General features: G+C 46.3%; 1 protein-coding gene across 8 annotated transcripts in view; it reads left to right on the top strand.

Annotated features, from left to right (window-relative positions):
* The window catches only part of Nr3c2 (nuclear receptor subfamily 3 group C member 2), a 311,648-nt gene that overhangs the window by 242,543 nt on the left and 54,855 nt on the right, over window positions 1-14,250 (top strand). For all 8 annotated transcript variants that reach the window (XM_050123201.1, XM_050123199.1, XM_050123200.1 and 5 more), the window contains 2 exons: window positions 497-835; window positions 2,276-2,420. In XM_050123201.1, coding sequence (XP_049979158.1) covers window positions 497-835; window positions 2,276-2,420 — 484 coding nt within the window. The remainder of the gene's footprint in view (window positions 1-496; window positions 836-2,275; window positions 2,421-14,250) is intronic.

The raw sequence follows: 14,250 nt of genomic DNA, 5'->3' as shown, positions 1-14,250 counted from the left end.
TGTGACTGGACAAACTCTTGAATGCTATTCTGAAGTGAGAATCATGGTAGTCACTACCCAAAATAATTGTTAAATTGGGAATTTTGTGCCTGCCATTTTAGAGTGTGCCTGGCATCGAGCGTTTTGTTTATATTTGTTATTTATTTTCATGGACCCTGCTTGTTTCCTGCAGTACAGTTTTGGGTCCTGTTCTGTGGTTCCTCCTCCCTGTTGAGAGAACAGGATTAGGTTCCTGCAGTCTGCAGGTATGTGCTGGTCTAGGTGGGCTAGAAGGAAGGACATGCCATGAGTCACGGGCAAGGAGCCACTGCTAGACGCGTGCTCACAGTAGCCTGGGAGCTTTGCCATTTGCCTTGGGAAAGCACTGCTTGTGGCACAAGACTCCCTTAGGAGAGAGTAGGCATGGAGCAGCTCGATGGCTGGGGGACGTTTGCACCACACTTCCGTGTTCCTTAGGAATCTTTGCCCTTATCCCTTCTGCTTTTGTATTTCACAGCTCGAAAGTCAAAGAAACTGGGCAAGTTAAAAGGCCTTCACGAGGAGCAGCAACAGCAGCCCCCACCACCTCCTCCACAGAGCCCAGAAGAGGGGACCACATACATCGCTCCTACGAAGGAGCCATCCGTGAACTCCGCACTGGTCCCGCAGCTCACCTCCATCACGCGGGCACTCACGCCGTCCTCGGCGATGGTCCTGGAGAACATCGAGCCCGAGATCGTGTATGCTGGCTATGACAGCTCCAAGCCAGATACGGCGGAGAGCCTGCTCTCCACGCTCAACCGCCTGGCAGGCAAGCAGATGATTCAGGTCGTGAAGTGGGCCAAGGTACTTCCAGGTAGGACGGCGCAGAGCTCGGCTTGATACTAGCGGTGCCTTGGTGTTTGCTTTATGCAGCATCCTGACATGTCTATCATAGACCCCAGAGTGGTGGGAGAATTCTGGATACTGGTTCATTTCTTTCTTTCCAAGAATACAGGTTTGTGGTTCTATTGTTTCTAAAACAGGCGACGGCTGGCGTTCGCAAAAGAAAGGGATTATTTTGTCCCCAAGTATTAACGAGGTAAAAATATATTCTGATACTGAGGTTGCACTGAGTTAGCCTTGGGCAACACAGTACCCCAGTTCATCTGAGTGCAGACCCAAGAAACTTAAAGCCTTGTAAAGCATCCTGACCAACTCTTCCTGGTTGAAAAAAAAAAATCAATCCTGCTCGGGATTCAAGAGATGGTCCTTGAAGATCCTTAGAACTGTCACTTTTATTTGTGTGTGCGCATGTGTGTGTGTGTGTACACATACATATCCCCATCCCTGTCTTGCAGGCCTGTAATCCCAGCACTAGGGAGACACAGAGGATCTCTGTGCTTTCAGGCCAGTCAGCCTAGCTCCAGATTCAGGGCAAGACCCTCCCTCTAAAGATAAGGTAGACAATGATAGGCAAGCCAACCCCACGTGGACCTCTGGACTCTCCGTATTGCACACACATGGCCACACCTGCACGTCTATGCGTCACATGCATGTGCATGATGTACACCAGACACACAAAACTTCTCCCTTCTTTCAGCACCCAGAAAGCATCCTAGAACTCTCTACCTCGTGTTCATGTTTGGCCAGGCAGCATGGAGGGATGCTCTCACCTTGCCTAGACCAAACCTGTGGTTAACCTGTAGCATGAAGCAAAAAGCCGGGGGGGGGGGGGGGGGGGGGGTTAAACCAAAGGATAACACCACACAGCTGGGAACAGGAGTGAGAAAAGCATGGGACAGGGCTCGGGAGGCTAGGGCAAAGATGCCAGCCCTGCCGCGGAGCCCTGCCAACAGCTCATAGCCCGAGCAACAGGGAGCCAGGAGTAAGGATTCTTAGGCACCCCAAAGACAAAATGCCTAAAATTTTTCTGCTCCTGCACATATGCAAATGGTGACAGTTAAAGTCCCCTTTAAGCTAGTGCCTTTGGTTGAATGGGAATGAAGTGAGTCTCACAGGTGAAGACGCTTCTCCCAGTGTGTTGCTATCAGGGCGGAGCCCCACTGGACACGCCCCTCCCTGTAATACGCCCCAGCTGCGCTCCCCCTCCATCCCCACCCCCACCCCAAGCACATCCCCACCCCCACCCCAAGCATTTCCTATGAATTTCAAATGAAGTCTTGTGGGGAGCCAAGCGCGTGTCTCCATAGATGTCTGCCGAACTGATCTGAGTGTGTTAGGGAAAGGCGGGATTCTTCCTGGAATGTACTCACATGCTAAGTGTCTTTCTGTGATTAATTGTTCTGTTCTCTAGGATTTAAAAACTTGCCTCTTGAGGACCAAATTACCCTCATCCAGTATTCTTGGATGTGTCTCTCGTCATTTGCCTTGAGTTGGAGATCGTACAAACATACGAACAGCCAGTTTCTCTATTTTGCACCAGACCTAGTCTTTAATGAGTAAGTACCTATTAATTTGCCCTCATAAAACAAGCTGCAGAATTGTTTGTTATGCTGTTATTTAAAATAATCTCTAAGCCAGATGTACAAGTGTGAAAGAATCTACTGAAATGAGCATTTAAGAATTTTTAGAAAAAAAAACATTGAATTTAAAAACTGAAAAATCACTCTTTACAATGGTGTTATACACACAAGTCTAAGTATCAATTACTCAGTATATGTAACTCTTACATCATATATGTGGGAATTGTCCCAAAAGAAAGCAGATCCAGTTGGCTCTGAGGCCTCACCTGGTACAGTGCCATGGTTAATAGAAAGCAGTCTCTCTGCTATCTGCTCCAGTTGAAAAGAAGCTCATTTCTAGGAAATGTGAATATTTAAAGTGCCAGGTTTGGAGCGCATCACAGAATGGGTCTTTTGTTAACTGTACACAGCTGTGCGATGTGTTTTCACGACAATCATAATTACCCTTCCTTCCAATCATAAAGAAGCCAAAGCCTTGTTCTGCAGCGAAACATTTTTTCATTTTATGATGCGTTTTAAAAGACTGAACAACTTTGAGTGGATTTCTTTCTTTGGCGATGAATGCCTTCCCATTTTAAGTTAGTTTTATTGCTGTTTGCACTTCACATTGGCACATTGCTTATACGTTCCTACCCAGCAATGCCTCTTTGTAATTGTTGGTCGAAAATATGTAAAGGGGAGCACTGAAATTACGACAGTAGCCACAGCCGTCTCCTGACAGAAGTCTCCCTCTAGAGACGTGAATGCAGAGGCTTCGAGAATGAGGGTCTCAGATGGCAAATGATGGTAAAGGAGAAAGCATTATGCCAAGATACACAACCAACTCTGGAGTCATCTGCTGAGGGGTCCCAGCTCGCCTCGGTGCTCTGGCACCACACCGATTCTATTCCAAAGAAAGTGTAAGGACATTGCGGGTTCTTGAGACAACCCCCCTCTGGCAAGTGGTCAGAATCACCCTAGCATAAATTTTCATCAAAAGCAAAGCCAAAGAACGGACTGCACATTTTAAATTTTCTTGTTTTCCTTAATAACCCACTGTTAAATATATTGTTAGATAGTAAACCCGTTTTTAAAACACACTAAGGGTGGTCCTTCTAACCAGAAGTGTGGGAAAGACAGAACCCCGGATGCCCCCAGAAGATCTTCATTTGATTTTGTACGGAACAGAAGAGTGAGCTGACCTGTCTAATCCTCCCACATATGTGTATCCAGTTTTCATAGCTGTAAACATTTCATAAATTTGCCATTTAAGTTAAGACTTTGACATGTGTGCTATTATATAACCAGCACCAGCTCCTTTTCGTCATCCCATGCTGATACCCCAAATATTTTGGGTGATAATTCCTCCTCACTGACCCTCTCTAATGTCTATGGATCTATACTTTATGAGCTTGCCTGTATTCTAGACATTGTGTATGGGTGGAGTCATACAATATTTGTACTTTCATGCCTGGCTTATTTTCACTGAACATAATATTGTATATTTTACCCACATGGAACCATGTCTTCAACTTCCACTCCTTTTTATGGCTTAGCAGTATTCCCTTCTTCGTATGTTCTCGGTCCTCATTATTTATGCAGTCTCTGCCTGTGGGTCTGCCTGCTGGTGGTTACATCCAGTTTTAATCTCACTACGAGCACACAGTGCTTAGCAGCGTTCACAGCACATGCGGAAGGCAAACTAAATAACTAAAGAGTGCACCCTGCAGTAGAGACCAAAAGGGCTGTGCTCTGCCTCTTTGGTTCAGCTCTGAGACTGTATGCCAGCTTCCTTTAAGCTTTCTGTTTTTTTTGCTACTTTCTGTGCAGTTTTATGCTTTTCTTGGTGATGTCCCTGCTTCAAATGGCGAGAGTGCCATGCTGGTGTGCAGTCCTGACGCCACTGAGCTCAGCAAGGCTGGAATGGTGCCAAGAGAAAAGAAAAACACCATACAGTCGTGAGCTACTTTGCTCTTATGGCAAGTTCTGTTTTAGTGATCCAACAGTATGCATTAAATAAAGTCTCTGAATGCAATACACACAGAACTAGACTGAGTTCTGCGTGGGGCCATTTGCCGCCTTTGAATGTAGTAGATGGTGCAGCTGTGGGCATGGGTACACAAATGCCCCTCAGGATGTCTGTACCAGGCACTTTACTGTGGCTATGACCACGCTCCCTGATTAAGATAACTTAGGAAAGGCAGAGTTTTTTTGGCTTATGGTTCCAGAGGGACAGAGTCCATCCTATCACGAGGGGCATGGTGGCAGAAGGAAGTGGATTGACATACAGGCAAGGAGAAAAGGGATAGGAAGAGGGGTAAGACTTCAAGTCCGTCCCCTGGAGACACACTTCGTCCAGCAAAGCTCCAGCTTCTAATGGTTTCATAACCTCGCTAAACAAAGACACCAACTGGGGATCAAATAGGAAAACACGTGAGCTTCTGAGAGACATTTCTCATTCAAATCCACAATCCCCTGTTCTAGTTTTCGATTCCTTAGAATATATACCTCGGAGTAGACCCTCTGGGCACATGCTAATTCTGCACTGAAGAATTCTCAAATGGTATACACAGAAGTTGTAACGCTTTTACAGCCTACCAGCTGAAAGCAGGCTTCCAGTTTCTCCATGTTCAGGCCAATACTTTTTCTTTTGACTATTCAACCTGCTGACTATGATCATTCATTAGTTACGCTTTGCGTTTTTCTGGCAGCTGGGGGTATTGAGCAATCTTGACTGGCCACTGACGTATTTTCTTTGGAGAGGTGTCAAGCCAAGGCCTTTTTTTATTTTTCTTTACTTTGGTTGTCATATCATTCTTTGCTCGTGGTCCTTTATCTATTCTGGATGTAAAATCTTTATATGATGACTTGTAATTATTTATTCACGTCTGTTCATATTTTTCCCACTTTGTGAAAGTAGAAAGTGATTTTTTTCATTTGTTTATTGTTTTTGAGGTAGAGCTCATGTAGCCCAGGCTGGACTTAAACTTACTGTGAGCCTAGGATGAACCTAAACTCCTGGGTGCTAGGGTTGTAGACACACCACCAGTTTATGCAGCACTGGCCCTGGATTCAGGACTGCATGCACACTGATGTGTGCTGTACACCTGAGCACAGGCCCAGCCCTCAGGACTACATGCCTACTGGTGAATGCTCTATACCTGAGCACAGGCCCAGCCCTCAGGACTGCATGCACACTGGTGAGGGCCCCTACATCTGAGCACAGGCCCAGCCCTCAGTGCTTTGGGAACCACAGATGTTCTGAATTTTATGACGCTGAATTCACTTTTGTTTCCTTTTGTGTCATTTGCTTCTGATGCCAGATATTAATTTTAAAATGTATACAGCATCAGAAAATAAAATGTCCAACAAAGAACCCAAGAAGATCTCTTTCAACACATGAAAGTCAGGGGGAACACACCTTATGTAGAGAGTTTAGCTTGTCCATTTTGGTTTCAGACTCTCTCTTTTTTTAAAACCTGGTACCTAGCCTTGAGCCCGACGCATTGAGGCATGGTAGCTGCTGTGTAAACATTTTGTGGGTAGATTAATTATTGAACAAATTAACCCACCAGCCTAACGATTGGCCTGGAGGAGTTTTCAGAATGCATATGCCTGCTCACAGGGAGGAAGGCTGAAGGAGGGGAGTGTGGTGTGAGCCTGGGGTGTGTCTGCAGACAGGGGCACTGCTGTCTTTACAAGAGGACAAAACGTGGTAGGTGCCTGCCTGTGGTAGCTTCGCAGTGAGCCTCAGTCTAATCTTATCCTCCAGCTACTGAGCTGGAGCAGAGGCAGGAAAGCGGGAACAATAATGGAAACATTCTTTCCAGTTTTTTTTTATTAAACACTGAAGTAACAATATGAGTTAATACTTCAGCACAGAACTTTTCTTATTATAAACTCATAATGTTCAGATATGTATTAAATGATTAATTATTGAATTCTACCTTGAAACAATCCAGTACGTATTGCCTCGGATCACCGCAGCTACTCAGATTCCTCGTCAGTTCCACACATATTAAAACTCCCACTTAACGCTTCGAATGAAAGTTTTTCTTTCTTCTTCTTCTTTTCCTGAAATTAAGATTCAGTGTTTCTGTCGATTTCTCTAAAACATTGGCCAATATTAAAAAATTAGAAGTCTGTTGGAGGCATATGTAACCTCTCCCAAAAGATACCGTGTCATCTGAGCCTTGTGTTATTGTCCTAAGACTGTTGGGGAGAGCAAGGGAGTGGTAGGTCTCAGTGTCACCCTCTCCAGCCTCTTCTAGTGGCCGAGTGTATCTCCAGAGAAGAAAGGTCATTCCAGCCGATGTGGCAGGAGTAAAGCCAGCCCACATCTCCCTAGTACTACGCTGGCCGTACCGTTGTGCGCCATTTCATGTAATGTTTCCATGCACCTTGATCCCTTTCATGTTCCGACTGCTGTGTCATCACGCTTGTCCACACTGAGGGCACTTGTCTTTAGTGATGCCGCTCCCCAGCCGTCCTCCCAACAAATAGTGCCCATGGGGCCCCTTGCACACAACACTCTGGAACTTTAAAAGGACTGGTTGAGAGACTGTCTTTGCATCTGAAAGGTGTTTCTGTGCACAGACTGTAGTTAGGGCATCCTTGGGGACACCTTGGGGAGCTGGCATCAGTGGGATGCCCTCAGGGATGGCTAGGGTAGCTGGAGTTATAACATGGCAAACCCTCATCTGAAATGCCTGCGATCCAGAGTCACTGCAGGGAGTATGTGCCCCGTGCGGTGCCAAGGAATGGCTGGCTGTACCGATGAGAGGAGCCTGGAGGTGGGTGAATCTGGCCGGTTTCCTAGGCACTAGCTCCCCGTTAGTGCCCTCTTTTGTCTCCAGCCTTTTCTCCTTTCTAATTGGGGTGCCTTTGGTCTCCAGTATGTAACCTTTCTTCCTCCCTTCCTTCACTTTTCTTCCTTTTGTCCGTGGCTGTCTCACATGCACGTGTGTGCACATATGCACACACGTGTGCACAACACGAGTGCCTCCTCTCAGGGGAAAACTCCCACCACTGAAGCCCTCTCTCCTCTTAGTCTTTCTAACTTCGGGAAGAGCCTGTCTCTTCTCTTCTTCTAGCTGTGAAAAGTTCAGCTAGACAGCAGTTGGAGAGTCACAGTCCGCTTGAGCACTCTGGTTGTTGTGATGGAGAGCAGTGATGATGACCTCCCTCGAGTGGTACACGGTGGCTCCCCCAGTGTCTGCTACAGTGATGTCCTCTCTCGGGTGGGTGGCACACGGTGGCTCCCCCAGGTCTTCTGTCCACCAGTCCTTTGCACTCTCGCCTGCCTCTCATGGACAGCTGGGTTTGAGACGCCTAAGAAAAACAATGTGGTCGCTCACTGTCTGCAGAGAACAGGCATTGCCACTTCGAAATGGGATTAATCTTTGCCACAGAATTAAACTACAGTGAGACTATACCCCAAAACAGAGGCTGCCAGAGGACGCCTGGGGGAACTGCTGCAAACTAGAAGCAGTTCTCTAGGTGTGTGTCTTAGTTACTTTCTCCCCTAAGTAACTTCAGGTTGAAAGGACTCATTTGACCTTGTAGTTCCAGCCGTTATGACAGCTATGTGTGTGACAGATCAGAAGGCTGGATGGTTACACTGTATCCATACTCAGGATCAGGAAGCTGATACACTGCATCCATACTCAGAACCAGGAGACTGATACACTGCATCCATACTCAGGACCAGGAGGCTGATACACTGCATCCATACTCAGGACCAGGAGGCTGATACACTGCATCCATACTCAGGACCAGGAGGCTGATACACTGCATCCATACTCAGGACCAGGAGGCTGATACACTGCATCCATACTCAGAACCAGGAGGATGGCTGGTTATACTGCATCCATACTCAGGACCAGGAGGATGGCTGGTTACACTGCACCCATACTCAAGACCAGGAGGCTGGCCGGTTACACTGTATCCATACTCAGGACCAGGAGGCTGATACACTGCACCCATACTCAGGACCAGAAAGCTGGTACACTGCATCCATACTCAGGACCAGGAGGATGGCTGGTTACTCTGTATCCATACTCAGGACCAGGAGGCTGGTTAGTTACACTGCATCCATACTCAGCCAGCAGAGTGTGAACAGGAAGTTGGGCCAGACTATAAATCCTCAAGGCCTATTCCCACTTCCTCCAGCAAAGTCCCATGTTTAAAGGTTTTCAGTCCCCAAATACGGCTGCCACCTGAGGACTAAGTGATAGGATATGTGAGCCTATGAGAGATAGTTCCCTTTCCAGTCACAGCAGTGTAAATGAGGACAGATGAGAGGCAGGGACAATTCTGAGTCAGGCATTTCCTCCACCACCCTTGTTTTAAAGACCATGCATCTTTCCCTTTACCAACTTATTTTAGTGATAAGAATTAGAGTTAGACCTGGACATGGTGCACACACCTGTAATCTCGGCCCTCAGGAGGCAGAGGCAGAAGGATCTAAAGTTCAAATGCCAACCTAGGTTACATAAGGAAACCTGTCTAAAAACAAACAAAAGTCCCACAGCACCCCCTCTTTCTGGCGGTTGAGTCAGGTGCTCTACACTGAGCTCCATCCCGTCAGCTGTCCTTTTCTGAAACTCTTTTGGTCACTTTTGTACTCTCTGCACCCTGACTACCCAGAGAAAAAGTATGCTTCTCAATATCAGCCCCAGCATCTAAGAAAATGCTCAGTATGTCATTGGTACTCGGTAACTAATTTTGGTTTGTTGGTGGTCTTTCCAGCATGAGCCTCAAGAAGTGAGATTCCAGCGCTTTAGGTCCTTTCAAAGTCTCTGACCTCTGAAATGGAATCATTCCTGTAGACTTCGTTAAAATTTTCCTTCAAGAGTACTTCTGTCTGTTCAGCATTTTTTTCACGATGTCCCTTGTAGTGCACTTGAGAAATCTGCTAAAGAATTAATGAAGCTGGGTGATTTTGAAGAGAGCAGGAAATTAAGGAAGATGAATATGAGATCAAAAATAGTTGTGTGTTAACTGTCCTGGATCCTAGAGAGTGGCAATGATGTAAGGACCGTGGCCGCACAGCCTGCTGCCTGAGTGCAGGGAGCTGGTTTCCACTTTGAATGAAAGTCAACAGCAATTTAAGATCATACATTATCCATAAAGCGCTGGGCTGTGGATATTAGCATATTGGCTTCTTCAGTTAACGTGATGAAGCGCTTTCATATCAGTGAAATCACTAAGTTTCTTCACTGAAAATTTCACAGACAAAATTTTCTCTGCAGCGATTCTGTTGCAGAGTTGGGTCAGATGGCAAGAGGCAGTTAAAGCTGGTGGCTTCGGGGCCATTTGCTGGGGTGCGGGGCGGTATCTGTTCTCTTCAGTTAGATATCAATGCTCCTCTGTCTACGGACAGTAGATTCACCTGTGCTGTGCAGTTCCCGCCTTGACCTTGTGTTACAGAATGCTTAGGAACTGAGCGCCCCCTGGGGGCAGCTAGCACCTGTACAGTTAGGTTCAGGCCTCATTTTCCTGTTCTACCGGGAAAGCCAGTCTGCCTGCTGTACTAAGAAGAGGCTGTTAGAGTGGAGGCATCATGTGGTACTTCAATGTCTTAATGGGGAAAGACACTAAAAAGCTGGGAATGGTGACTTATGCATTACATCTCAACTACTCTAGAGACTGAGGCAGGGGGACCACAAGTTTAAGGCCAGCCTGGGCTACATAGCAAGGTCAAAATCAGCCTAGACAACTTGTAAGACTGTCTCAAACTAAAAATTACAAACGTCTCAGGGTAGAACGCATGCCTAGCATCCAAATCTTTGGTCCAATTCCTTCTGCTACAACATTAATTCATTAAAAAAAAAAAATAGTTCACTAACTAAAGAGGACTCCAGGCTTCTTCTCCTACAGAGGTGTCAGGAGGCAAAGAGCAAAGATGATGTTTTTGATTGTGCTGCCAAACCTCGACAGAGGGGACCAAATGCGACTATGACTCTTTAGTCTAGACTGGGAAAGGGGTCGCATGAGCATCCCTTTTCATTGCATCATGCAGGAGAGGTGAATTTGGTTGTCTGTCATCCCCCACACACTCACCCTTAAGCCCAAAGTCATTTTATTAAGGGGGTTATGCAGTTACGGAGAGCTCAGAAGAGCTCCTTGTTTCCTTGGGTTCTAGCTTTGATTCTTTCTGGAAAGGAACAAATGAAGGACCAGAAAGATGGGTCAGCTGTAGGGGAACTTGCACACGGCCCTGAATGTGTGAGTTGGTGTTGAAATAGGAGCGGCAGGGCTGCGTCCCCGGCACCTGGCCGCCTGCATGGCTAGTTTATACCCAGAAATAATTACACGGAAACTGTATTCTTTCAAACACTGCCTGGCCCGGCTAGGTCCAGTTTCTTATTGGCTAGCTCTTACATATTGTTCTAACCCATTTCTAATATTCTGTGTAGCCCATGAGCTGGCTTACCAGAGAGGATCTTAACCTGCGTCTGTCTGGAGTGGGAGCATCATGGCGACTCTTACTCAGCTTCTTTTTCCCAGAATTCTCTTCTGTTTTCTCCACCCACCTAAGGGTGGGCCTATCAAATGCAAATGGGCCTAGGCAGTTTCTTTATTAATAAGAAATCACTCCCACATCATTTCCCCTTTTTAAGGAGGCTTGGTGGAAGAGTCGCCATGATGCTCCCACTCCAGACAGATGCAGGTTAAGATCCTCTCTGGTAAGCCAGCTCATGGGCTACACAGAATATTAGAAATGGGTTAGAACAATATGTAAGAGCTAGCCAATAAAAAACTGGACCTAGCCGGGCCAGACAGTGTTTGAAAGAATACAGTTTCCGTGTAATTATTTCGGGCATAAACTAGCCATGCGGGCGGCAGGGTGCTGGGGACGCAGCCCTGCCGCTCCTAATTCAACAAGTTGGATTCTCAGAACCCACTAGGTGGGGAAGGGGAGGGAACCCACTTAGGAAAGTTGTCCTCAACATCACGAAGTATGCAAACTGGCCGCACTCACAAGTGCACATGCACGCACGCACACACACACACACATGCACACACACACTAAATTCATATAAACACTGAAGTGTATACTGAGGGAAACAAGTGAAAAAGATGCTTTACATAGAGAGTGCCGAAGCTGAACATTGCTGAGGTGACTACGTCCAGATGTGGCCGCCCCGCTGACAACAACATCTCCGTGGCCTCTCATCCCTGCACACAGGACATCGGCTTCCAGTGGAGTGTAGGGGTTAGCAGTTGACAAACTCCCTTTTTCCTTCTGGCTAAGGTGTGATGTCTCTCCACCACTGTGGACCCTAGGGGCAAATTAATCATGAAGCAATGTGGGGGCCCCGGAGGGGTTCCAGGCAACACTGTATTTAGTTCTCCCAGCTCTGCAGTGGTGATGTTTGTTCTCCCTCTCTTTCAATGGTGAAGAGATGAGGGTCCAGGCTTGGGACCAAGAGTCCCTCTGTCTAAAGCTCAAAATCTTTAGCTAAATCAAGACCGCTCCCTTCAGGCTGTGGTGTGAGCCTTTGAGACATCATAATGGTTTCTGGTAACAATCATAGGTCATCTCTCGTAACAAGCAGAAATTCTCAGTGTGGCAAGCTTGGTTGGACTGTCTTAGAACAACATTTCCTGTCTAATACTGTGGCAGGATTCCGGAGCTCAGCCTTGAAGGCTTCCTGCTAACCAACTGGCTGTGGCCAAGTGAGTGACTTTATTTTGCTGAGCCTCCGCTTCTCCTGTGTCAGGGAATTAGCCACCAGCAGTTAACAAACGGCGGGCCCTTTATCCTCTCAAAACCACCGAGGAGCACGGACTTTCTCTTCATATCAGTTACATGTATTGATAACTACCCAAACAGAGCATTAGAACTATTGCTCTATCAATTTATTTTAAAATAACAACAGTGCTGGCCCTGGATGTAATCCCCAATGCCATACAAACAGAGTAAAGATAACAAACCCATTGAATTCTTATAAATAATGTCACATAAACATTTTATAAAATAATCATTTTGTCAAGAGCATTAGAAGAGTGACATTGCATTTTTTTAAAATCCTTCCTTTAATCTGGATTATAAGAAAAATAGTTGACTTAAGAGAGTTATCTGTAACATGAGGGCCTGCTTGTTGTTGGGGTTTCTGTCCTGCCACAGTCATTAAGCCCTAAAGAAAATCACACAGAGGTCTCCATAAGTTATAAACTGATTGGCCCATTAGCTCAGGCTTCTTATTAACTCTTATCACTTATATTAACCCATTATTCTTTTTTTTAATGTTTATTTATTTGTTATGTATACAATATTCTGCCTGTGTGTATGTCTGCAGGCCAGAAGAGGGCACCAGACCTCTTTAAAGATGGTTGTGAGCCACCATGTGGTTGCCAGGAATTGAACTCAGGACCTTTGGAAGAGCAGGCAATGCTCTTAACCTCTGAGCCATCTCTCCAGCCCTAACCCATTATTCTTATCTATGTTAGCCACATGGCTCGGTACCTTTCTCAGTGGGGCAGGTCACATTTTGCTTCTTCCGTGGTCTGGGAAGGACTGGGGAGGAATGGGCTTCCTCCTTCCCAGCATTCTCCTGTTCTCATTGCCCCTCCTCTAGTTCCTGTCTGGTTGTCCCACCTATACTTCCTGCCTGGCCAGTAAGTGTTTATTTAAAACATGATTGACAGAATACAGACAATTCTCCCACACCTGTTATCTGCAGTTGGGCAGTGGTGACATAAGCCTTTAATCCCAGCACTTGGGAGGCCGAGGCAGGTGGGTCTCTGTGAGTTTCAGGCCAGCCTGGTCTACAAGAGCTAGTTCCAGGACAGGCTCCAAAGCTACAGTGAAACCCTGTCTCGAAAAACCAAAATAAATTAATAAATTAGATAGAAAAATAGAGTGTGATCTGCATCTTCCTTTCAGTCTGCTATGATTGGTTGTTGGGGTATAGCTTTTAAATTGGCAACATAAATGAGTGTCCTGTTCACTTCCCTGCATGTGAAATCAAATCTCTTTGTCACCTCACTAAGATTGAGGACACCGCTGAGGAGAAGCCTCGGCGGGTACAGTGCTTCCCATGCAAACATGAAGACTTGAGTTGGGATCCCCGGAACACACACAACTGTGTGCAGCAGTGCACATCTGTAACCTAGCACTCATACATCTGCATGGGAGATGGATACCGGAGAGTCCCCTAGACTGGTGTATGCAGTCTGTGAGCAAGGAGATCCTCTCTCAAAACTAGACAGAAGGCAAGAACCAACACCTGAAGTTTTCCTCTGAACACACACATGTAAACCGTGGCACACACATACCCACACACATGAATATATGATGGAGGAAGGTCATTGGTTAATTAATAAAGAAACTGCTTGGCCTCATAGGTTAGAACATAGGTGCGTGGAGTAAACAGAACAGAATGCTGGGAGGAAGAGGAAGTGAGCTCAAACGCCATGCTCACCTCTCCCGGACAGACACAATGAAGCTCCGACCCAGGATGGCATAGGCTAGAATCTTCCCGGTAAGCGCATCTTGGTGCTACACACATTAATAGAAATGGGCTAGGTAGTATTTAAAAGAATACAGTTTCCATGTAATTATTTCGGGGCATAAGCTAGCCACGCGGGTGGCCGGGTGCCGGTGGACACAGCCCCGCCGCTCCTATTACCACAAATATACACATACTCTCAGATGTCACAAAAAAGAATTCAGGAGTGAATGAGTAGTGCCTTGGAGCTTCCCAGTCCACAATAAGCATGCAGAAATGTCCATGGCATGCAAAGACCCATGATGATTGTGGCAAAAAGAATACAGCAGAGCTGATAGTGCAGCCCTGTCCCCAGTGAGCTGCTGTGG

The sequence above is a fragment of the Alexandromys fortis genome, unplaced genomic scaffold (genome assembly GCF_014885135.2).
Source record: "Alexandromys fortis isolate MF-2015 unplaced genomic scaffold, M_Fortis_MF-2015_v1.1 scaffold_185, whole genome shotgun sequence".
Taxonomy (NCBI): domain Eukaryota; kingdom Metazoa; phylum Chordata; class Mammalia; order Rodentia; family Cricetidae; genus Alexandromys; species Alexandromys fortis.
The sequence above is the reverse complement of the archived record's forward strand: the minus strand, read 5'-3'. Positions and strand labels throughout refer to the sequence as shown.